A 23,905-nucleotide genomic window follows, 5' to 3' on the forward strand; every position below is an offset into this window, starting at 1 on the left:
CATTTCAACACCAGGAATTTCCTTCATATACCCCCTTAATTGCCTTTTTTAAAAAAAAACTAAAAGGCCTCAGGTACTGCCACTTTCCAAACTTTCATTATCCTTTTGAGATAGAGCAGTCAGAAACGGAGATGATATTCCAAACACAGATGAACTACACAACTGTATAAATGCATTGGTGGCAGCGGCCATCCTTTTTCCTAGAAGTTCCTAGCTTGGAATTGGCCTTTCGTAGCTGTTACAACTCTGTTAATGTTTCAGATCAGCTATCTACCTCCAACCCCCCTATCAAATACTATCAGTTAGGACTCTTTTTCCCTCCTGTGCATACTTACTTAAGCAAATCAGATAACAATAGTTAATAGTTAACTTAATCTTGCTATTAAGCACGCCATCAAGTACATAAGACAGGCATCAGAAGTAAGCCCCACTATGCTTATTGAAATGCATTCACAATTTCAGCCTTGGATTCATTATTTAGTCATTTAAGCTTCAGAATATTTTGAGAACAATACTATCTGCATAATACTCTCAAAAGGTCATTAAGAAAATTGTTCAGAATACATTTGAGAAAGAGCTTATAATTTTTTAGGTCGTTCATGAATCCAGAACAGGATATTCAAGCCTTGGCATCTAGGTAACTTTTAAAGATTTCTTCTCTCTCCTTTAACAAGACGACTTCGGAGCATTGAAGCATCCTAAGAAAAAAATAGGAAGCTTATGGATGTTGGGAAAAAAGCCCTCTTATTCTGTACACAGAATCATTCCCACAACAAAAAGAAGCTCTACTTATCATAGAGTGAATTCTCTGTGTTGATATTGGTTCATAAAGCTGTGTAAATTCTGCACAGATTTAGTACATTCTGTCAGTCAGCCATAATCTATCAGGTTTAAAGCCCTGAAATTTGCTTTAAGGTGACACTGGACAACTTGATTCTCAAGATGCCCAATTAATCACATCATACACTATACAAGCGTATAGGAAAGAAAAATCTATATTGTTTAGGAAAGAAAAATCCCAGCAATAAAAACTTTCTCAGGTATTATCTCATAGTCTAACCTAGTATTTGTTTTAACCAGGGATCATAGGTATATTCCAGTTCCTTGGAAGATCTGAAAATAGGGGACTAGGCATAGAATTCTGCTTCCCAAGAATCCAAGCTTCCAATGGAAGGATTGAATTCCTAGATTGTGTTGCTGCAAAAATACGCTTGCAAGTGTGTGAGCAATAAACCTGCTGAAATTGCAAAAGACAGGGAGGCACCTGAATAAGAGTTTGTGTACATGCAGGGATGGAGGCAGCTTTAATGCCTTGCTTTGCTTTCTTCAAGGCTAGCAGAAGCATGATTTATTCACTTACTAGACTAATAGTGTCTATGACATACTTCAGTTAAAAAATCTGCAACAGCTTAAAGAGAAAAACAGTAGACTAAGTTATATTATACCAAGAATGGAATATAAACAGAGTAATGCTCATTTCATACATTCCCTTCACAACATCTAGGATCCAGTCCAAACATTTTCATCCCATGAATTCTGCTTTTCTTGGGGCACAATATGGACTAAGTAGTTGCAAGATATTTTCTCAGTAGGGATTTTACACAGCTCTGGTCATGAATCCAGCAGGAATCCTCTTCCAAGTTTAGACAGAAAGAATACTAGGTATGTTTCAATTCAGTATTAGTATAAAAAGAAACACTTCTTTTTCTGGCACAGTACATGGGTGGAGTTTCTGATAGGAGACACACGTAAGACAGGCATTTCTATTAATCTTTGAACTACTCTAAATACAGAATAAAAGCAGGTTGCTTACCTGTAACTGATGTTCTTCGAGTGGCCATCTTCGAGGGGCCACACATATGGGGTGCTGCGCCTGCGCAGTGCCTTTGGCTGGAAGATTGCAAGCTAACAGTTTTTGTTGGGAAAGCTCCACTCCCCCTCCCCCATGGCCTATAAAGAGCAGAGCGTCCGCCATTTTGTTCAGTCTTTGACAACCGAATGTGCACCCCCTTGTGGAAAAATTTTCAGTATGAGATAGGAAAAAGGGATCGGTAATGGGAAACTTTCGGTACCGATGAATGTGTCCACTCACTGACACCGAGCAGGGCTGGCGGGTGGGTTGTGTGACTGCACAGATGGCCACTTGAAGAACATCAGTTACAGGTAAGCAACCTGCTTTTCTTTGTCGTGGCCTCTGTGCATCACATATGGGTAGATTAACAAGCTTGCCATAAAGGAGGAGGGAAGGTGTCCTCATTGAAGAACGGAGGAGAGAACAGCTCTACTGAAGGAGCAATCCCATCGAGCTCGAACATCGAGACGGTAGTGCCTGGCGAAGGTGCAAGAGTTCGCCCAAGTAGCGGCTCGGCAGACGTCATCAATCAGGACCCTGGATGCGAATGCAGACGAGGTTGCAACAGCTCTAGCAGAATGGCCTCGTGGAACTGAAGGCAGTTCGAGCTTAGCTAATTGATAGCATAAGACTATAGTGTGGACTATCCACTTAGAAAGTCTCTGCGGAGTGACTGGATCGCCCTGATCCCTAGCAGAATGTTTGATGAATAGTTTATTGGATCATCGAATAGACTCCGTTCGCGATCGGTAGAAGGCTAAGCAATGGCGAACATCGAGTGAATGCAAAGATCTTTCCAATGGAGTCGACGGTGATGAAAAAAGGCAGGCAGCACAATGTCTTGTCCCGTATGGAAAGGTGTAGATACTTTAGGCAAAAAAGACGGGTCGAGGCGTAAAACGACCTTCTCCCTGTGAAAGTTTAAATAAGGAGGGTCTATGCGAAGCACGCAAAGTTCACTGGCCCTCCGGGCTCAAGTGACAGCTACAAAAAAAGCCGTCTTCCAAGGGACCAATCGAAGATCCAACGTCGCCAAAGGTTCGAAGGGGGCCTTCATAAGGGCCTGTAGAACTACAGAGAGGCTCCATGTGGGCATAACCAGTCTAATTGATGGATTAAGATTATATAGTCCCTTCAAAAATCTTTTGAGGATAGGATGAGAAAACAGAGGTGATCCGTCGACTAAGCCACGGTAGTAGGTTACTGCAGCTGTATACACTTTAATGGATGACGGCTTCAGTCCGGAATGGTGCAATTCCAGGAGGAACTGAGGCATCTGTTGAATGGATGAGAGGAATGATGAATGCGACTTGGCAAAGGCGGAAAAACGTTTCCATTTAGCCTTATATGACTTCCTTGTAGAAGGCTTTAAGACAGAGTCGATGATATGCTGAATATCAGGATGCAAAAACGTCAGATTTGGATTCGACAGGTCTTGTCTCGAACCGGGTAGTACAGAGAGACCAGAGAGGGGGGAAGCAGCCGAGTGAATGGGTTCAACAATTGGATCCGAGGTGGTCGAAGTCATCATCGGTACCGACGGATTAGTAGAAGCTGTTGGATTCGTAACTTTCAAAACCGTTGTCGGCACCGATGGAATGTCAATCATCGAATTCGCCATGCTGTTAGGTTCAATGAGAGCAAATCCGGGTGGCAAAGTGTGTCCTCCACCTGTGTTATAAGATATGGGAGCGATGGAAGATGAAGAAATTCCCCACGAGAGATGTCAAGTAGTTTCGCAAACCACGCTTGACGTGGCCACCAAGGGGCAACTAGTATCCCCGATGCTCGGTCGTGCACTATCTTTGCTATGACCCTCATCAGAAGAGGGATCGGAGGGAAGGCGTAGAAGTTCATATTGTTCCAAGGGATCATGAATGCGTCCCCTAGGGATGCGTGTCCAATTCCCACTCTCGAACAGTAAGCCTCGCACACCCTGTTCTGTTGAGTAGCGAATAAGTCCACGTTGGGAAACCCCCAGCGCCGGAAAAGGTGGTTGCGCGTACGGGGATCCAGTTCCCACTCGTGAGAGGTGAACATGTGCCTGCTGAGAAGATCGGCCTGCACATTGTCTACACCAGCTAGATGAACAGCCATCAGCGTGATGTGTCTCCGGATGCACCAGTCCCAAATGTTCATAGAAAGCCTGGCTAGAGTTGGTGACTTTGTTCCCCCTTGCTTGTTCAGATAAAAGACGGTAGCTATATTGTCCGAAGTTATCTGAACAATCTGATGATGAAGGATATCCTCGAAAGAGCGCAGGGCTTTGAAAACTGCCAGTAGTTCTAGGAAGTTGATATGATTCGTGGATTCTAGACAATTCCACATACCCTGGGTAGATAGGCTGGAGCATATCGCTCCCCATCCTAGAAGAGACGCGTTGGTGCCTAGGGTAATCATAGGAGGTCGCGCCCTGAAGGGGACTCCTATCGTAAGATTGGTCTGTTCCAACCACCAACGCAGAGAGTGAAGCACGGAAGTTGGGATCCGAATCAGTCTCAACTGCGGATCTCTTTGAGGATGGTACACCTTCTTGAAAAAGAGTTGCAGTGGGCGAAGCCAAAGCCAGGCATGTGGAACTACAGCAACTGAGGAAGCCATATGCCCCAGGATCCTCTGAATAGACCTCACCAGGACCGTTCCCTCTCGTCGGATTCGATGGATGTGGCAAGCAAGAGTCTGTTGTCTGTCCTGAGGGAGGAAGGCTTTTTCCAACGTCGAATCCAATCGGGCTCCAATGAAAGTGAGCGTCTGTGTCGGGAGAAGAGAAGATTTCTCGGTATTAATACGTAGGCCTAGGCTATTGAGCAAGGCACAAGTTGTATGGATGGCCGCAAGGAGTCCTTCTCTGGACTGCGACACCAACAGCCAGTCATCGAGGTACGGATAAATTTGTACGCCCTGGAGGCGTAGGAAGGCACAGACAGGAGCCATGCACTTGGTAAAAACCCTCGGAGCCGTAGCCAGTCCAAAAGGCAAAACTGTAAACTCATAAAGTTGGTTTGCAACCGTAAAACGAAGGAAACGCCTGTAACTTGGGTGAATTGAAATATGGAAGTAGGCATCCTTCAAGTCCAATGAGACGAACCAATCCTCTCTCCTTAGCAATGGCAAAATGTTTTGAAGGGTAGTCATACGAAACTTTTTTGGTACAATAAACTTATTTAAGTTCCGTAATTCCAAAATCGGACGTAGACCACCATCCCGTTTAGGGACCGTGAAGTATCTGGAATAGAATCCGTGGAGTCCGTCAGATGGGAATACTTGACAAATCGCTCCTTTACGAAGAAGTTGATGTATTTCGTCGAGCAGTACCAGTGAACATGAAGTGGACCGGATCGGACTTGACGGAGGAACGATGTCAAATTCTATTCAATAGCCGTGTTGAACAATGGACAATACCCACCAATCAGATGTGATGGACTCCCAAATGGGGAGTTGGCTTCGAAGCTGATCCCCAGATGAGAGGGGGGTGGGTATTGGTGGAGCATGCGGAATGGTTCGCCAGTCCTGTCAACGTTGCCTCCGATCGTAGAAACGATGGCGGCCTTGTTGGAAGCGTTGTTGGGGCTGAGGATGGTGGCGCTGCTGTTGCTGTTGCTGGCGGTGTTGTGGCTGCTGCCTTGGTTGATATGATTGCCTGTAGGATGGACGATTCCAGGACCACTTATATCTGGCGTGGGACTGTATCTCCATCCTGCGTGCCGTCATCCTCGATTCATGCAGCTTCTTGAGCTTGTGGTCGGTGCAAGAATGGAAAAGCCCGGATCCATTGAAAGGCATTCCCTCGATCCGGCACTTGGTTTCTTCCGGAAAATTACAATTCCGAAGCCATGCATGCCTTCGGAGAGAAACGGCACCAACCAAGGCCCGTGAGTCAGTATCCACGTGGTGCCTCGCTGTGGATAACTGCTGCACCGCAACCTGCATGGCTTCCTTAATCAGGACCTTCGCGAGGTCACCCTGGTGGTCCGGGAGGGTGGAGGTGACGTTGTGCAGGCACTGCATAATAAAGTATTGATACCTCGACAACGTCGCCTCGCAATTTACTATACGGAGCCCCAGGCCTGAAGCAGCGTAGACTCACCTAGCCAGGGAGTCTATTTTTCGGCCCTCTTTATCCCTCGGTGCCTTGTGCCCTCTCGCCTCTCTGCCCTGCAAGGATCCGACGACCGCAGAGTTCGGTTTGGGATGTAGGAGGAGGAAGGGGATGTCCTCCTCCCAAACTCTGTACATCGACTCATATCTCCTGGACGTCAGCTTAGGATGTGATGGCAAGTCCCAGGGCTGCGTCATCGCCTGCCGCAAGGTGGTTATGAGTGGCAGGATGATGGATGTCGATTGATCCCCGCGGACGACATCGTAGAACTTGTCCGTCGTCGGTCCCGGGCACTGGGCAGCATCGATGTCCAGGGACTGGACAAGTCTAGACATCAGCTCCGTGAAGGAGACGTGGGACTCATCAGGTGACGCGGGACCCTGGGATGTCACAGCGACATCCAGAGAGGTTGAGTCGACCTCCAAGTTGGCCGAATCGGCACCGTAGTAGGGTGGGGCCGAAGATGATGACTCTGCTGGGGAGAAGGAGCGGCTGCTTCCACCCTGTGGGGATCGAGGTGACGCCCGCCTCAGATCCAATGAGCGCGGTTGGTCACGGGATGGAGGAGAGGATCGTGCCCTGGGAGCAGGGTAGTACCCTACGGAGAGTGGATCACCCCAAGTATGGTAGTAGGGGCGATGCCAGCTCTCCGGACGTTGCTCTACAGAGCGGCTCCTCCGGCTCCCCGGTGGGGACAGTCCAATGTCTGCTTCCATTGTGACTGCATGGGTGTCAGTGACCTCGCCCTAGGAGGGGAGTCCTGGATTTCCCTGTCGGATATTGAACCCCGTAGAGTTGGAAGGGGTGCAGGTGGTAGGTCAACCACACGGCAGGGAGACCCTTGAGGGGTAACCCACATAGCCTCCTGGAGAACCGGTTCGGGCGGAGTCGGTACCGTAAGTGCCACCAGTACTGAGGGGCCCATCGGATCTGAGTCCCGATGTCGGGGATGGTCCGGACGGTCCGAATTCCTGGTTTTCTTGGGAGGCTTGGAGACCTTCTCCTTCCTGGCCTTTTTATGGCCTGCCGACTTCTCGGATTCGGCATGCTTCCGCTTTTCATGCAGAAGGAGAAGCAGAGGGAGCCACCGAAGCAGATGCACCTTCATCCGAAGGCCGTGAGGGTGGGGCCACAGAAGCGGAGCCAGGTTTTGGGATGGCAACAAGCGGGTCTGATTGCATCAGAGCCTGATCCCAAAGGAGTCTCCGGAAGCAGTTTTCGCGGTTCTTCCTGGCCTGCTTGGAGAAGGCCAGGCAATGCGCGCATTTATCTGTCCTATGCCCCTCTCCCAGGCAGAGGAGGCATAGGTCATGCGGGTCAGTTGGTGCCATTTTTGACCCGCAGTTTGCACATTTGCGGAAAGCCGCTCGCTGCGCCATAGCAGAAGAAGAAGAAGGAGAGAGGGATAGTGCAGAGGGTAAGTATATGTTTTTGTTTTTGTTTTAGCTAGATAGATCGAAAGCAGAAATAACAAGAGAAAAACTATGAGGAACAATGAACTGGGAGCAAGGTTTTTGTTTGTTTTTTTTAGAAGAAAAAACTGGGAAAGAAGGACAATCAAGAGCAAGGTAACAGCTCTAAGCGAAAGTCGAAAGCAGCACGAGGCACAGCGAACGGCGGTCGCAAAGACTGAACAAAATGGCGGATGCTCCGCTCTTTATAGGCCATGGGGAGGGGGAGCGGAGCTTTCCCGCCAAAAACTGTTAGCTTGCAATCTTCCGGCCAAAGGCACTGCACAGGCGCAGCACCCCATATGTGTGATGCACAGAGGCCACGACGAAGAACTGCTATTTACAGCTAGCAATCAAAAAAAGGTAAAGGTTTCCCCATGACATTAAAGTCCAGTCATGTCTGACTCTTGAGGGCGGTGCTCATCTCTGTTTCCTAGCTGAGAGAGCCAGCATTTGTCCACAGACAGTTTCTGTGGTCATGTGGCCAGCATGACTAAACACTGAGGTGCATGGAATGCTGTTACCTTCCCACCTAAGTGGTACCTATTTATCTACTTGCATTTATACGCTTTCGAACTGCAAGGTTGGCAGGAGCTGGGACAAAGCACGAGAGCTCACCCTGTCTGCGAATTCGAACTGTTGACCTTTTAATCAATCAGCCCAGCAGCTCAGCAGTTTAAACCACTGTGCCACCCGCAGTCCTAGCAATCAAAAACATATCAACAAATGCAGCACTGTGAAATTGTCATCTTATAGCAATGGGTATACATGATCATCACACAACAGGACTGCGCTACATAGAAGAAAATATCTATGATCAGACCTGCTCAGCATCAAAGGACACCCCTAAAATAGACTATTTCTACTGAAATAATTATTCCTACAACTTCAGTTATGACAAAGGGATGTTGTTGAATGCTGTGACACAGGAGACAAACATCCTCTACTTACCTTCAAGGTGAAATTTGAGTCCAAATTATATTTCTTTCTTCCAATATCTTGAAGTTCTTTCTCTAAGTTTTCTTGAGTAGTACCTTTCACATCAATATAGTGGCAGTCACAGCTTGCATAATGACAAGAGATTGCCTGCATGAAAACCCCCACAAATAATACAGAGCTGAAACTGCCAGAAACAACTTTCTGTAAAAAAACTCTGAGGGTGCATCTATCTGTCCAAGGGGACAATGCAACCATCTCCATTCTGAGCCTATTAAAAGCATTTCTGTTGCTTTGCCAGGGGCTATTTTTTAGAGCTCCTCTCCACAACCTGGAAAGCAGAAGCTGGGAAGCAAAACTCTATCTGCCAACATCTTCATACGGAATGCATTTTTTCACAACCCCCCCGTTTCCTTCAAAGCAGTTTTATTTAGCAGTATTCTATAACCAAAGAATAGAAAAATATTATGGATCCATCTCAGATACTTACTTAAATGACCCACTAAAAAGTAAGAACTGTACTGCAGTATGTTTAGTCACCATGAGGGGCTCTTATACATTCCCCACCTTCAAGGCATCGAGGGCACCTTCCCACCAAGTTAAACTTACTGAGAAGTTGGTCCTCTGTTTTTTTATTTCTAAGGGGCAGTGCATCTGTTCCTGAAGCAAAAGTTAAGAACTTCCACCACAATGAGAAGTTCCTTGGCTTTGTATTTTATAAATGTTACTCTTCTTATCCTAGCTTTAAAAATAAGTAGGCAAAAACCACTCTCAAAAAGATGTTATGTAACAAGATTAAGAGAGGTCATTTACATGGGAGAGTCTGAGCTCATCAAACAGGCTTTTAAAAATTATATCAATTATAATTATATGCTTCAATTATATCTTACCTTTCGAAACCCTTCTGTCCTGTTCATTCCAGAGCCGTGAATTAGCAAAGGATGGAAGAACACAGTATCTCCTTTCTCCATAACAAGGTGAACTCTGGGAGCATTTTCATCATAATCAAGCACTCCATGGTACATCTTGTTTACTCCACCCTGAAAAAAATCATGGTAAAAATGATCTTTCTACTTTTAAAGTGTGGATGTTCCTATATTTTAGTCTTTGGGAACACCCACACTTTAAAACTCAACCTCTTTAGAACCAAATCACAAACATAAGGATTGCTCAGTTGAATCAGTCCATGCCACTCAGCCTACTGTTTCTAGCAATGGTCAGTCATGAAGTATGAGGCAGATAAACAACCTGCCTTAATTCATACATCTAGTGCAAAGATGCACACACTGAACAAAGAAATCCCAGTTTTCTATCATGGCTTTTGACAGGTCTATTTTCCATGAATTTGTCTAATCATTTTTCAAAACCATTTGAGCTGGTGGTGATCCTCACACTTGTACCACCTGTTTTCCATTTCCTCCACCCAACCCCTATGTGATCATATACCTGCAATTCAACATCACACTTCACAGTCATGCATCTAATGAAGTGGATTCCAGTCTAAGAAGGTTTATGCTAGAATATATTTTATAATCTTGCCGGTGCTATAAGAATACTGTTTTTTGGTGCAACAGGCTAAAATGGCTGTGCCACTGAGCTTCAGGGCCTTTTAGCACATGATGTAAAATACAGGTATAGGTAGACAGAGGGCAGAAAAACTGGAGAGTCACAGTCCCTGCTGTCACAAAACCAAAGAGTCACAGTTCTTGCTGTGCCAGGATCCTAATCTAGATCACCTTCCAGCACTCACTTCTGAGCTAAAAAGAAAACAGTAGCTCCATATCTATAAAGTAATGCATAGTTTGATCCTAGCTTTAGTGACAAAATTGAGTTGATGAAATAGCACCTAAGAGATTTGTAATGCAGCCTCTTCTATGATTACTTTATGTGACATCTTTGGTGTGGCATCCTTCCTTTTAGAATTACATCTGGCAACAATGGTGTAACCTTTCCAATACCTGATCTTGGCAATGACGGAAAGTCATCACAGCTTAGATGTGTTCTTATATTATTTCAGTGTTATTGTAGTTTTCTGAGATTTTCATTTTTCCTGTTTCATCCACAAAACTTAACTAACAATACAGTCTTCACATGCTGTTCAATACATGGTTTGCATATGCGTAGCATTCATGAAGCCAACTGATCACTCTCTCCTTTTACAAAATTGAAGCAAACTGTATTGAAGTTGCTAAAAATTACAGGATGGCAGAGAATGAGTTCTCTAAAGACACCTAGAGAAGCTGATGCTGAAAAGGATGTTGGAAAGATAACACATCTCAATGTGTAAAACTGTAATCAACTATCTCCTAGCTTGTCAATACCACTATGAACATACACACAGGTTACCTCCCATTCAGGATAATCATGCTGTTTCAGAGACCCCTTATGAGTTCCTGGCAAGACCACCAAGCACCCATTTCTGTGATGGATCCTCTCCATGGCAGTCCAGACACCGACAATGCGATCTGCTGGCCGGAATGGGAAATAGTGCAAATCCTGATGCAATGGGTGGCGAGAGGTCTTCTTTCCTGCAAAAGTGATTTGTGTTAGATTAGCTATAGAATTACTTATCAATTTGAAGCAAATATTTTCAGCTGGTGATTTCTGCACACATCCTTCAATTGTAGTGATGGAGTAGCTGAGAATTATTTATATATCTTGAAACAAACACTTTTTCCTCCAGTTAATTTCAAGTGGTGAAAAAGGTATACTAGACATTCTTAGAATTCAATTAATGCTGGTGAAATTATGTGAAAAGAGCAAAACAGTTATGTGTTTCACAGGTACAGGTCCAACCCTCAAAATGCAATGCCCCTATCTCTGGGGTGAGGTGGGATGAAGTATGGCAGAGCAGAATTGTTTACATATACCAAAGATATACCTGTATGACAGTAGCTTCATTTATACCTGTATGACAGTAGCTAACAGTGCAATCCTATGAGCACCTGATAGCATCTAGAGCACCAAAGGATTTTTGGGTTTCTCAACTAGGAAGCCAGAAAAATGCTGTGACCTTACAGTTGGGATCTGCATTCAGATACTCTCTCCTGCTACTCCAGCCAGTGCAAAAAGGTGCTGCTTCTCCAGGATTATAAACATCAAAATTGGAAAAAGGTTTTTAGGGGCATTCCAGGGCTTGAGAAGGCGAGAAGAGCAGCATTGTCAAGATCTGACATATCCTGACAGTGTTGTTGCCTTCATTTCTGCACTGACACATTGTACGTTGATGGCCAAGACCAGTCATTTGAGTGCTCTGCATAGCTGGAGTGATCTTTATTCCGCAGTCCTCTGAGTTTGAAGTGTTGTAGGCATCCCCACAGGATTGCATACTAATTTCTGAAGTTTCATTGGAAAAAGAAAAAGGCCAAACCCAACAAACCTGCCTACATAAACAAAATATTTTCATTTCTCATTTACTCAAATATTCCTTACCTGAGTCTGGAGGTTTATTTATCAACATAGTATGCACAGCCATAATGTTTGGTCCTGTGAAGCATTCAACATATTGTAGTATCTATGGTGAAGAAATATCTCATCAGATGTATATTTTAAAGCACCTAAAGTCATCAAATTGTGAGGGCAGTGGTTAATATGAAAATAGCATATTTTCATATTAAGAACTCAAGGGAATGTAACCAACCAATAACACAATATTGAATAAGTAATCAGTTTTAGCTCTAAGCACTCCTCAATGCATTTTAAAGCCAAGCTACCATTACATTTAAAAATAGTTGCCAAGGGGCTAGTTTTGGATTTGGGAAGGAAAGGAATTCTTGGCCAATCCCATTTTCCCAAGCTAAAACTCCTCAAGACTATTTGTTCTTCAGGGAAAATTTAACAGGTACTGGAGAGAGATTTGCATGATTGGCCCCACAGGGTCAATTTAAATAAAGAAAATTGTGGTGGAGGAAGAAATTGATCTCAGATTCTTTTTTTTTAAGTTGTGACTATCTATCTCATTTTCACACATCTGTCATCATGTCACATAAATTTTGTTAGATTGCACTGCATCATCTTGGCAGAACATCAGAGCCATAGTATGGTAACACTTTGATTACTGAAAGTACACATTGAAGCAGTTGACACAATCACAGATGGAGAAATAAGTCATGGTGGCATATTTTCCCCTCCATGCATGCTTGTTGTGTGCCAAGGTATTTGCATCACTATGCTCACCGGATCATAGGTTCTAGGTGGTCTGTTGCCTATAGCAACAGGTCAGCCTCATTGGGTTTGGATTGACATGACAAACTGCACCAGCATGTGCAACTCCCTTTTGTATTTGACATGCACTGTGGCAAACCTGGTCATGTGGTACAGGCACTGGCTATGGATGAAAAGCACTGCAGCAGCTTTCAAGAGAATAGCTGAACATCCTTAGGATGAACTATGTGTAGGCCATGGACAAAGATCAAAGACATGCTCATATGAATTTAGTGTGGAGAAAGTTTTCAGAAGTTCATAAAAATGCAATTATTTGCAGTCTTCAGGATATTAGTCTTTTACCTGAGGCAACTGGCAATATCTGAAGAGCTCTTTATCTTCCATAAAATCCTGTATTTTTGTAACTATTTTCTCACTGGTAATAAACTTTGATTTAGCAATTGACACATCTCTCATAACCATGAGTCCAGGGACCTTCACCTCCTCTTTGCAGATCTTTATAAATGCATTTCTGAAGACAGGATGGAAAAAAGAAGTTCAATGGGAAAAATTTGCTGCCAGATAAAGCAAGTCTGTTGCTTTTAAAAATTAAAATGAATACTTTTATCTTGAAAAATTATGGATAATAGCTATATCCAGAGAACAATCTAACACAATCTGTACTGTCTGAAATGCTTTGGAATTACTGAATGCTTTTAATTATTGAATATTTTTGAACATCCATTTAGAATTCAATTTTGGGTATTGGTTCTCAGGTCTTGCTTAATGCATTGAAGTCCTTGAGCATTCCTCAAAGGAGATGACCGGATTGTGATGCAGTTTTTAGACAATCTCACTACCTCGGTTAAAATAGCAGACTGTACTTTACCTGAAACGTTCAATGTCCTCATCAGAGACCAGGTTTTTTATGACTAAGTAACCATTCTCTTCATAGAAATGCCTTTGTTCTGGGCTTAGAAGGTTATTATCCAAGGTATACCTGTGGAGATTTTAAAAATCACAAGGAATTTGAAGGGAGAAGGAAAACTCATAAAGCATGCTCCTTATTGTTTCTACAAATACTGAAAAATACTGATACAAAGATAAACTCTGACATATCAAAAAGACTTTATTCAACAGTATTCCAGGGAGCTTGTTCATTAATATTTTTACTTAACTAACAAAGCATTTGTATTTGAAACTTTGGCAGCAATTTTAAACTGTACTCCAGGAAACCCTGGAGTTCTATGATTATACAAACAGTAAAGACACCGAAGCTTCTTTAAAAGACACATTGCCCACCACGATCGATCTTTCCTAGTGATTAACAGCCACTAAGAACTTCATGCAAACAATCATGTAATCTTCAGGATGTCCCAAAGTCTCTTGCAACACAGAAGAATTCTGTAGAGAAGATTCCATGAAAGCAGGAAGTTTGAAACTATTATAATATGAAGTATTTTTTATAAAGTCGTCACCAAGTGTGCTTAAGTTGCTTCTTGAGAATAGCACCATAATATACTGAAACAACCATGTCATCACAGCATACTAATACAAGAAACATTGAACTTATTTCTGAATAGACATACATAGGACTGAACTGTTAAGCCACTATATTGTCTTTACTGAAGCTTCTGTTTGGAAAACACTGGGAGGAAATGGACAGTGAATAGTGCTCCTCACAGCCTGACATTTGGTAGCTATTATCTGCAGGTTATTTCACAGCCAGAAAGTTCTGCTGAATTGCAGAACTGTCCATCCTGAAGGACTCAAGTGAAACAGCAAGTAGATGGTCAACAGATGCAATACTAGTTATGAGTTCACTAAATCCAAGCACAAGATTGTAGATCTGGTTTAGATGGCATGACAACCCTATAGTTTATTATAGTAGGAGGGCTGTCATGTTGTGTGAAAGAAGTTCAAGTTACCCACAATGCTTTTTCCAGAACAACGCATCATGAGAATTCATGGGCTATTCTATGGTGGTTGACACCCACAGAGGATTGCTGTGATGCCCAGAATTGAACAGTATGACCCAGCATGGATTAGTCCCAAAAGCCAGCAAGCTGCTTGTTGAAGAGGCAAAAATCCCTTGCAGCTCTTGTCAATCAGCTGCCAAGCAAGTGCTGCTAACAGTTGCCCGCAAAGTTCCAAGTTGCACTTGGGGGTGGCCAACTGCAGTGGCACAGAGCCAATATCTTTGCTGCTCACTTGAGAAGTCTCCTCTGGAGACACTGGCAAGGCTAGCAGGGACCTGCTCCTCCTTGCCAAGGAAATGTGCATATCCTTGCCAGTGGTTCAAAAGGTCTACTGTAGAAAAGCCAGCAAGAACGGCAGGAATATGCTTCTCCTTGCCAGCTGCTCCAGAGGAGACCTCCAAAATTACTGGTAAGGATGGGAGAGACCTGCTCCTCCTTGCCAGGGAAACACATGCTGCTTCAGAAAGAGTGGACAACTTTGGTGGTGCATCAAGAAATTTGTTCTCAAGTTGCTGGCAAGCATTTAAACTGATTTGTTTGTACCTGCAAATGGGGACAAAACAAATTCTTTAAAAAAGTGGTTCCAGTTGCACAAACAACACCCATTTGCCAAAGCATGCGGGCACAGGGCAAGTTCTAGTCATGGCAGTGACAATGTGCAGAGCTGTACCAACTGCCCCCTTCCAGCATGCACCCCACTACACACTGTGCCTGCTGCCCCTCACATTTCACTGGTTGGATTCACAGAAGGTAAGCTGCTATTAGAAGCAAAGGAATGAGAGATTGTTTTCTGAAAATAGCACATGTTCACTGGCAAGAACCTTTTCTTCTGCTTTCTTCTCCATGGGGGAACAACTTTTCCCTTTTGCGTCCTTTGGGTCTTGGAAAGAATACAAGGGCACACATACACTTTTTAAAGGGAAACTGAGCTTGACAGTGCACTTTTACCCATTCCCAAGCTCCCAGAGGGTTGGCACAAAGAGCAACAGTTGCTGTCCCATGGAAAACAAACAGGCAAATAAGGAAGGATCTTATTGGGAAAGGATGTTATTTGTGAATAACAGCCCTTTCCCTACAAAATAATTGTTGGCTTGCCTTTCATGAGCATCAGTTGAAAGCAAGGGGAGGGGAAGGTGAGGGAATTTTTAACTTCAGCCTGGACAATATGGTGGCAGGCTCGCCACTGTCGTCTTGCAACATGCATCTCCCTGCACATTGCCTCAGCCAAAGCTGGAAGTTGACCCCACTGTACTTCAGGGACCTAGCCCTGTTTGTGCAACTGGGACCACTCAGAAAAAAAAGTGAGCAGGTACTGACAATCTCTTCTAGGTGCCACATGTCACTTTGAAGTGGCATAACACACATGCCTCTGAAGGGAATAATGAAAGCTCACCCTACAGCCAGCTTTTGCCATGGAAAGGAAATTTAAAGGAATGGCCAGAATGAGCTAAAATCTGCTAATGCTGGGGAGACTCATTATTCCTTGCAATGTCCTCTGGGATACCACCTGGAAGAATGAGGGAACGATGTTCACAAGAAGAACCTGATCAGGTGCATTGTGGGTACTTTACAAAACAACCAACCCACCATGGCTTATGGTCAGGGCATGTTATGGTATCATGTGAACAATCCCTAAATCAACAAATATTTGGTTTCCACATTGATGTAAATGAAATGGTAAGTTCTTTTAAGTTCCCATGCAAGAAGAAAGAGGATAAAATATTGCTTACCTAAATGCTATTGGAGCTTCTTTAGTAGTAACTTGGGCTGAAGTAGGAAATGGTGACTTAAGGGAAATATTAAGGAAATAAAATATTGCTTTGATTTGATATTTCAACTAGATAAATGAAGTCAGATGGATATAGAATCATAGGATCTCTTGTCCCAAAAGGAAAAAGAACTAAATTCAGTATAGCTTATTATTTAAATTATTCACTATAATTACCTTGGAGCTGGTTTATACCCAAACCCATTTCCAGCCCTTCACCTCTAAAGGTATTTTAGAAAAGCAGGTTGCTTACCTGTAACTGATGTTCTTTGAGTGGCCATCTGTGCATTCACACATATGGGTGCTGAGCCTGCGCAGTGCCTAGGCCAGAAGATTAGAAAGCTAACAGTTTTTGGCCGGAAACTCTGCTCCCCTCCCCCTCCATAGTATAAATAGAGTGGAGTGTCCACCATTTTACTCAGTCTTGAAGACCGAACGTTCGCCCCCTTAAGGTTGAAGATGATATCACAAGAGCATCATCAGTACCCTAAATATTTAAGTACGGTACCGATGAAGAACACTTCCACTCACCGACACCGAGCGGGGCCGGCAGGTGGGTTGTGTGAATGCACAGATAGCCACTCGAAGAACATCAGTTACAGGTAAGCAATCTGCTTTTCTTCGTCGTGGCCTCTGTGCATCACACATATGGGTGATTAGCAAGCTAACCAGACTCGGAGGAGGGAGGTGTTGTCAATGAAGAATAGTGGAGAGAACTGCTCTACCAAAGCAGCAATCTTGTCTGGCACACACATCAAGCCGATAATGCTTGGCGAAAGTGCATGGAGCAGCCCAGTTTGCAGCTCTGCAGATATCCTGGATCAGAACTCCTGCTGCAAAGGCCGATGAAGCCACTACTGCTCATGTAGAATGACCCCTTGGAAGCGCAGGTAAGTCTATCTTTGCTAATTGATATGCCAAAACTATAGTCTGAATGATCCATTTAGACAGTCTCTGAGATGTGACCGGAGAGCCCTTATCATGGTCAGAATATTTAATGAAGAGTCTATTAGAGCTCCTGAAGAATTCTGTGCGAGATCTGTAAAAGGCTAAGCAGCGCTGAACGTTGAGAGTGTGAAGAGACCTTTCAATTGGATTCGATGGCGATGGGAGGAATGCAGGTAAGATAATCTCCTGATTCATATGAAACGATGTAGCCACCTTAGGTATGAATGTTGAATCCATTTGAAGAACTACCTTTTCTTTATGAAAATTCAAGTACGGTGGATCTATTCGAAGAGCACAAAGTTCACTAGCTCTTCGGGCTGAAGTGATGGCTACAAGGAAAGCAGTCTTCCAAGATACTAGGTGTAAATCAGCAGTCGCCAAAGGTTCAAACAGGGGCCTTGTAAGCGCTTGGAGTACTAGGAGAGGCTCCATGTTGGCATAACAGGATGAACGGACGGATGAAGGTTCTGCAGTCCCTTAAGATAACGCCGAACCATAGGTTGGGAGAAAACAGATGAGCCCTGTACATTACCATGGTAATGTGAAATGGCAGCAGCATAAACCTTTATAGATGATGGTTTAAGTCCCAAACGGTGCAATTCAAAGAGAAATTGTAAAATGTTCTCAATAAAGGCCAATCCTGGAGAAAAAGAACGGCACTCAGCAAACGATGAGAATCATTTCGCCGCGTAAGACCAACGCGTGGATGGCCTCAGCGCAGATTCGAGAATCACTTGAATATCTGGATCTAAGGCTGTTGGTCCCGAAGCAATCCCTGTCGAGTCTGAGGGAGAGGTCGGTTGTACAGTTCGTTGAGCTGGGTTTTCTGATGCTTGAGATGTCATCTGTATCGAAGCAGCAGCAATACTCATCCAATGCGTCAGGCAGTCAGCTTCAAGGGGGTTAGGTCCGGGTGTCGGGATCGCTCCGTTCTGCTGCATTAACAAATGAGGAAGTGCTGATATCCAGAGAAATACATCTCTAGACATCTCCTCCTATATTTTTATACATCTCCTCCTATATTTTTTATTTTATACTGATAATTTTAATTTTATATTTGTAAATCAATGTATTTTTTGTATTTTTGTATTTAATAGTAATTTATTATGTACTATTGTATTTCAATGTAATTTATCATGTTGTAAGCCGCCCCGAGGTTTCGGCAAGGGGCGGCATAGAAATGTTATAACAACAACAACAACAACAACAACAACAACAACAATAATAATAGACAGTCAAAGGAGAGTGGTAAACCAAAGTCGTCTCGGCCACCACGGAGTTACTAATATCCCTGTGGCGTTGTCTTGCACTATTTTCGCTATGACCCTCATCAGAAGTGGGATTGGAGGAAAAGCATAGAAAGACATATTGTTCCATGGGATCATGAGGGCATCCCCTGTCGATCCTGGTCCGATACCCGCTCTCGAACAATACAGTTTGCATACCCTGTTGTCTCAGGTAGCGAACAAGTCCATGTCTGGGTATCCCCATAGATGGAAGAGGTGCTCGCAAAGTCATCTGTCCAATTCCCACTCGTGGGTTGTTGACATCTGTCTGCTCAGTGTATCTGCTTCTACGTTGTGGGTTCCCGCCAAGTGAACCGCCAATAGTATTATGTCCCTTGGGATACACCAATCCCAAATTTCCACCAATAGACGCGCTAGAGTCGGTGACCTTATCCTGCCCTTCTTGTTGATGTAAAGACAGCACCGATGTTGTCAGATGCAATTTGGACAACTTGATGTTGAAGTACAGTCTCGAAAAAATTGAGCGCGTTGAAAATCGCCAAGAGCTTGAGGAAGTTGATATGCTTTGTCGCTTCCTGTCGGTTCCAAGTCCCTTGGACCCAAAGTCCCGCATATGCTGCACCCCACCCGATGAGAGACGCGTTGGTGTACAAGGTTACTGATGGTTGAGGTGGTTGGAACGGAACGCCAATAGACAGGTTGTTTGGAATAGTGCACCAAGTCATTGTATGCAGGAACGACAGCGGAACCCGGATTAACTTGCTGGGCGGATCCTGTTGCAGATGAAATGACTTGTTGAAAAACAACTGGAGTGGCCAAAGTCGGAGCCTGGTGTATGGGATGATGGCAACTGCAGCAGCCATATGTCCCAAGAGTCTCTGGATAGTGACGGCCTGTACTATTCTGTTCTGTCAAATCTGATGGATATGCGTGCAAAGAGTGTCTCGACGGTTCGGAGGAAGAAATGCTCTCTCCAGAGTAGAGTTGAGATGTGCTCCGATGAAATCGATGACCTGCGTAGGAACAAGGGACGATTTCTTGCGGTTAATGCAAAATCCAAGATTGTCAAGTAAAGCACAAGTTTCATGCACAGCTGAGAGAAGGTCTTGTCTAGTCTGTGACACAATGAGCCAATCGTCCAAATATGGGTATATTTTTATGCCATGAATCCACAGGTATGCGCACACCAGAGCCATACACTTTGTGAAGACTCTGGGGGCAGTAGCAAGGCCAAATGTCAAAACGCTGAATTCAAATATATCAGATCCAACAGTGAAACGCAGAAAGCGTCTGTGAGAAGGATGGATAGAAATGTGGAAATAAGCATGCTTCAAGTCCAGTGAGGCGAACCAATCCTCTCTCCTCAGCAACGGAAGGATATTTTGTAAGGTGGTCATCCGAAACTTTTTATGTTTGATGTACCTATTAACATCTCGCAAGTCCAGAATAAGATGAAGACCACCATCCCATTTCGGGACCGTAAAATATCTGGAATAGAATCCATGCAGTTCCTCAGAGGGAGAGAGCTGTCGAATCGCTCCTTTATGAAGTAGCTGGTAAACTTCGTCGCATAGTACTGAAGAGCAGGATGTAAATAGAATTGGGCTCGACGTAGGAACGATGTTGAATTCTATCCTATATCTGAGCTGAATGATGGACAACACCCACCTATCAGATGTAATGGACTCCCAATTGGGGAGACGGCTTTGGAGCCGGCCCCCAAAAGGGAGAGGAGAAGGTGGGGAGTGGAGAGATGGAATGGTCCACCCGGACCGTCAGCATTGACGCTTCTCTGTATCAAAACGTTGACATCCCTGAGAGAAGCGCTGTTGCGGCTGCTGCCTTCGGCATTGTTGCCTCTGTTGGTATTGCTGCCGAGGCTGAAAGTGTTGGCAGTAGGAGGATCGAGGCCATGGCCACTTATGTTTTTGCTGAGGAAGTTCCATGCGGTGTGCCGTCATACGCGATTCATGGATTGTCTTCAGCTTATGGTTGGTCTTCTGATGAAACAGCCCAGTACCGTCAAATGGCATTTCCTCTATCATCCTCTTCATTTCTTCAGGGAAATTGCAGTTTCTCAAACTTGCGTGGTGTCGGAGGGAAATAGCACTGATGAGGGCCCTCGAATCAATGTCTACATGATGCCTTGCAGTGGAGAGCTGTTGTATTGCCTCCTGCATGGCCTCCTTTATGAAGACCCTGGCTAAGTGCGCTTGATGGTCTGGAAGGAAGGAGGCAACGTTCTCCAGCTTCTGCATTATGAAGTACTGGTAACGTGCCAGCATCACTTCATAATTCAATATGCGTAGGCTGAGCCCAGAGGCTGCATAAACCTGGCGTGCAAGCATATCGATTTTCCTCCCTTCCTTATTCCGAGGGGCCGTGTGACCCCTCGACTCCCTGCCTTGGGAGGACTCAACCACCACCAAGTTCAGCTTCGGGTGACGGAGTAGGAATGGGATGTCTTCCTCTCGAAGCCGGTACATGGCTTCATACCGACGAGACGTAGCCTGTGATTGAGCCGGTTGGTCTTAGGGCTGGACCATCGCTTGACGGAGTGTGGTGATTAACGGTAGAGCTATGGCTGTGGACTGCTCTCCCCTGACGATGTTGTAAAAATGATTGGTACTGGGACCGGGGCAATGATGGGCCTTGATCTCCAGTGACCGAACGAGGTGGGAGATGAGCTCCGCGAACGTGACATACGGCTCGTCAGGGGATCCAGGGCCCTGGGAGGTAATAACCACATCAGGACATGTGGAATCCACCTCCGACTCATCCGAGTCTTCAGGATAGCAGTACTGGTCGCTAGAAGAGGTGGTTTCTGGAGATGTTGGTTGTCCTCTCTCCAAACGCCGTGATGTAGACGGAGCCCCCCTCGGGACCGATGGTGACTGACGGTCCCATGGGTAACCAAACGGATGGTATTCACCCCAGCCAGGGAACCCACCATAGCCATGCATCGGCCAATCCTAATCTCGGCACTCAGCCAAACGGCCTCGGTGTCTGGGTGGTGGCGGCGAATCCGCAGGTGGCTCGGCTGTGGGCATCGGGGTCGGAGAGTGTTCTCTTGGTGGGGAGTCTCTAATCTCTCCATCAGAAATGGACTCCCTAAGCGGTTCCTCCGGTTGCAGAGGAGACGCGCTCTCAGGCCCAGCAGTCTGCCTGGGGGATCCCGGCAGATTCACCTGCATTGCAGATTGCAGGGCTGATCCCGAGGGAGTTGGTAACGTAGTGGCGGTCGGTACCGAAAACCCCGATGAACCCGAACCCCAGTGTTTGGGGTGGTTGGGTTTCTTGCCATTATGGGCGGGCTTGTCCGCCTTTTCCTTCCTTGGCTTCTTGTGAGCAAAGGGCTTATCTGAGCCAGTATGTTTACGCTTCTCCCGTTTCTTAGCTGGGGGAGAAGGTAAATGCTGGGCCTCCATCGAAACAGCGATCGCAAAGACTGAGTAAAATGGTGGACACTCTGCTCTATTTATACTATGGAGGGATAGGGGAGCGGAGTTTCCCACCAAAAACCATTAGCTTTCTAATCTTCCAGCCTAGGCACTGCACAGGCGCAGCACCCATATGTGTGATGCACAGAGGCCACAACGAAGAACATAGAAACATAGAAACAGAACGAGTCAGAAGGGGCTTCCTGGGCCATCTAGTCTGACCCCCGGCTCCAGCTGGCTCCACTCACGACATGCCCACCAACTTGATTCAAGTCAATTAAAGAAAATGATCACAAAATAAAGGTTCTTTAATATTTTTATTCCACTGTTTCAAGAACCTCTGGGAGGTCTGCAGGATTCACACCCAACAACATTTCATTTCAAGGAAAGACCAAGAAATAAGAACTGGCCAAAGCATATCTGAGTAGGCAATTGTGGTGCTCAGAGGAACCAACAGTCCTCAAAATAGCTTTCTTGGCACACATAAAAATTCTCTACCCATTCCATTAAAAACCCTCTTTTTTTCCTGGTAGATGAGACTGCTGTGAAATGGGACTCTGTTAGTGTTGAAAACTGAGGGTTGAAAAGCGTTGTTTCGTGCGCTGAGTCTCAAACAGCATTTCTGTCTTATACTCAAATCTCTGGGCAGGTTACTTGTCCTATGCCACACCTCCCATAGTGGCCATTTTGTGGTAGCACTCTGGTCAGTTTCTCAAATTGCCAAAAGTGCCCATGGTATGAAAATATTGTCTATATCTCATGACTAAATCAGAGGACTCAATGGACTTTATACATACAGCTTAAGCTTAATATTGGACTGAAATCTGTTTGATTCGAATCTTCCTTGAGCATCCCTGAATTGCTCTCAGAAAGTCTGTAAGGATCAATCATGAAGTAAATACCTGCAGATAATTTCCATGGAAAGTCAGGGTATACTTTATTGCTGTGTTGATAGATTGCATTTTAAAAAAGAAACCCCCCCACATCATTTTGCTGTCAAGTATACACCCCCAAACATTTCAATTGTTCAGGAGAACCAAAATCACATTCTGACTCTAAAATAATCATTTCACATTTCCCTGATAGAAAGCTTACAGGCACATCCATAATATCACTGGCATTCATTAAGATTCACAGATTGTTGTACATGTATATGCTATCCTATTTTTAACTCACTGGTATGAACTGGCACTAAACACAAGCCTATTTTAAATACAATTAAAATGGACCTATATATCGGTTTATTTTATTTTGTAACCACCTCTGTAGTTACTTTTATACCAATTCTCATATGTATAAAGATGTTTGTTTACACGGGATACCCGTGACTTATGACCATGTCACTCACCACCACCACGAAAAGTTTTGTGTATTTGACAGCAGGCATTTCATCACAAGGGGCAAAATCAGGCCCCTCATCCGCACCAACCTGTAGCTGGAGCAGGAAAATCCCTTCCGTTTGCGATCTGTGACTGACTAGGATTTTTCAGAGCAATCCGAACACGTTCTGTGGTAGGGTGAGGAGAGAAACCCTTCTACTGCCCCGGCTGGCTCTATCCTCAGGACTGCAGCTGAAGCGCTAGTTCTACCTCATCGCTCTCTCAGGCGCTGTTTGCTGCACAGATCAGCACCATCGTCGCAGCCGGGCCCGGTCGTTTCATCCCGCTGAGCTGGTCGACCCAGCCGTACGCAGAGAGGAGGAATGGGGCGCGCGCGGGACGCCACAAGCCGAGGCCGAGCAGGGCAGGGGTTGCACGGCCAAAGAGAAAGGCCGGGAAAAGGATACAGGCGTGCCGGCCGCGGTCAGACCGAGCGGCCGGGAGGGAACGAGGTGCCGGAGCAGAAGGCGCAGCCGGACGTGCGCGCTCGCAGCGGGCGCCTCGTTTGCACGCGCCTCCATGGCCGCCGCCAACACCAGCGATCACTTCTCCGACCTCGTCGCCTCTGAGCAAACGAGGACGCAATCAGACGGCAGGCTTGGGCCACTGCGCTGCAGGGACTGCAGGCCCAGGCTCCCACGAAATGGCGGGCAAAGGCGTAGC

General features: G+C 45.1%; 1 protein-coding gene across 3 annotated transcripts; it reads right to left on the bottom strand.

Annotated features, from left to right (window-relative positions):
* Nucleotides 1-74: 74 nt before the first annotated feature.
* On the bottom strand, nucleotides 75-23,896 carry PHYH (phytanoyl-CoA 2-hydroxylase). 3 transcript variants are annotated; one of them, XM_044423309.1, is made up of 9 exons: nucleotides 23,650-23,896; nucleotides 16,191-16,246; nucleotides 13,371-13,481; nucleotides 12,845-13,013; nucleotides 11,771-11,852; nucleotides 10,685-10,866; nucleotides 9,229-9,378; nucleotides 8,354-8,488; nucleotides 75-698 (listed from the first exon to the last, which is right to left on the bottom strand). In XM_044423309.1, the coding sequence occupies exons 1-9, from the start codon at nucleotides 23,761-23,763 to the stop codon at nucleotides 645-647; spliced, it is 1,053 nt and encodes a 350-aa protein (XP_044279244.1). In that variant the 5' UTR covers nucleotides 23,764-23,896; the 3' UTR covers nucleotides 75-644. The 3 variants fall into 3 exon arrangements, with proteins under 3 accessions (XP_044279244.1, XP_044279245.1, XP_044279246.1); XM_044423310.1 differs by lacking the exon at nucleotides 23,650-23,896 and adding an exon at nucleotides 22,766-23,639; XM_044423311.1 differs by lacking the exons at nucleotides 16,191-16,246; nucleotides 23,650-23,896 and adding an exon at nucleotides 23,293-23,634.
* Nucleotides 23,897-23,905: the final 9 nt, after the last annotated feature.

The sequence above is a fragment of the Varanus komodoensis genome, unplaced genomic scaffold (assembly GCF_004798865.1).
Source record: "Varanus komodoensis strain SLA01 unplaced genomic scaffold, ASM479886v1 scaffold13_3, whole genome shotgun sequence".
Taxonomy (NCBI): Eukaryota; Metazoa; Chordata; class Lepidosauria; order Squamata; family Varanidae; genus Varanus; species Varanus komodoensis.

Excerpts from the sequence above, each read along its gene's own strand:
- PHYH (XM_044423309.1), bottom strand. The coding sequence starts at position 23,763 with ATGGAGGCGCGTGCAAACGAGGCGCCCGCTGCGAGCGCGCACGTCCGG. Across the intron at positions 13,482-16,190 it reads GAAGCTCCAATAGCATTTAG|GTATACCTTGGATAATAACC; the intron begins GTAAGCAATATT and ends AAATCTCCACAG. Across the intron at positions 9,379-10,684 it reads ATGATTATCCTGAATGGGAG|GGTGGAGTAAACAAGATGTA; the intron begins GTAACCTGTGTG and ends GATTTTTTTCAG.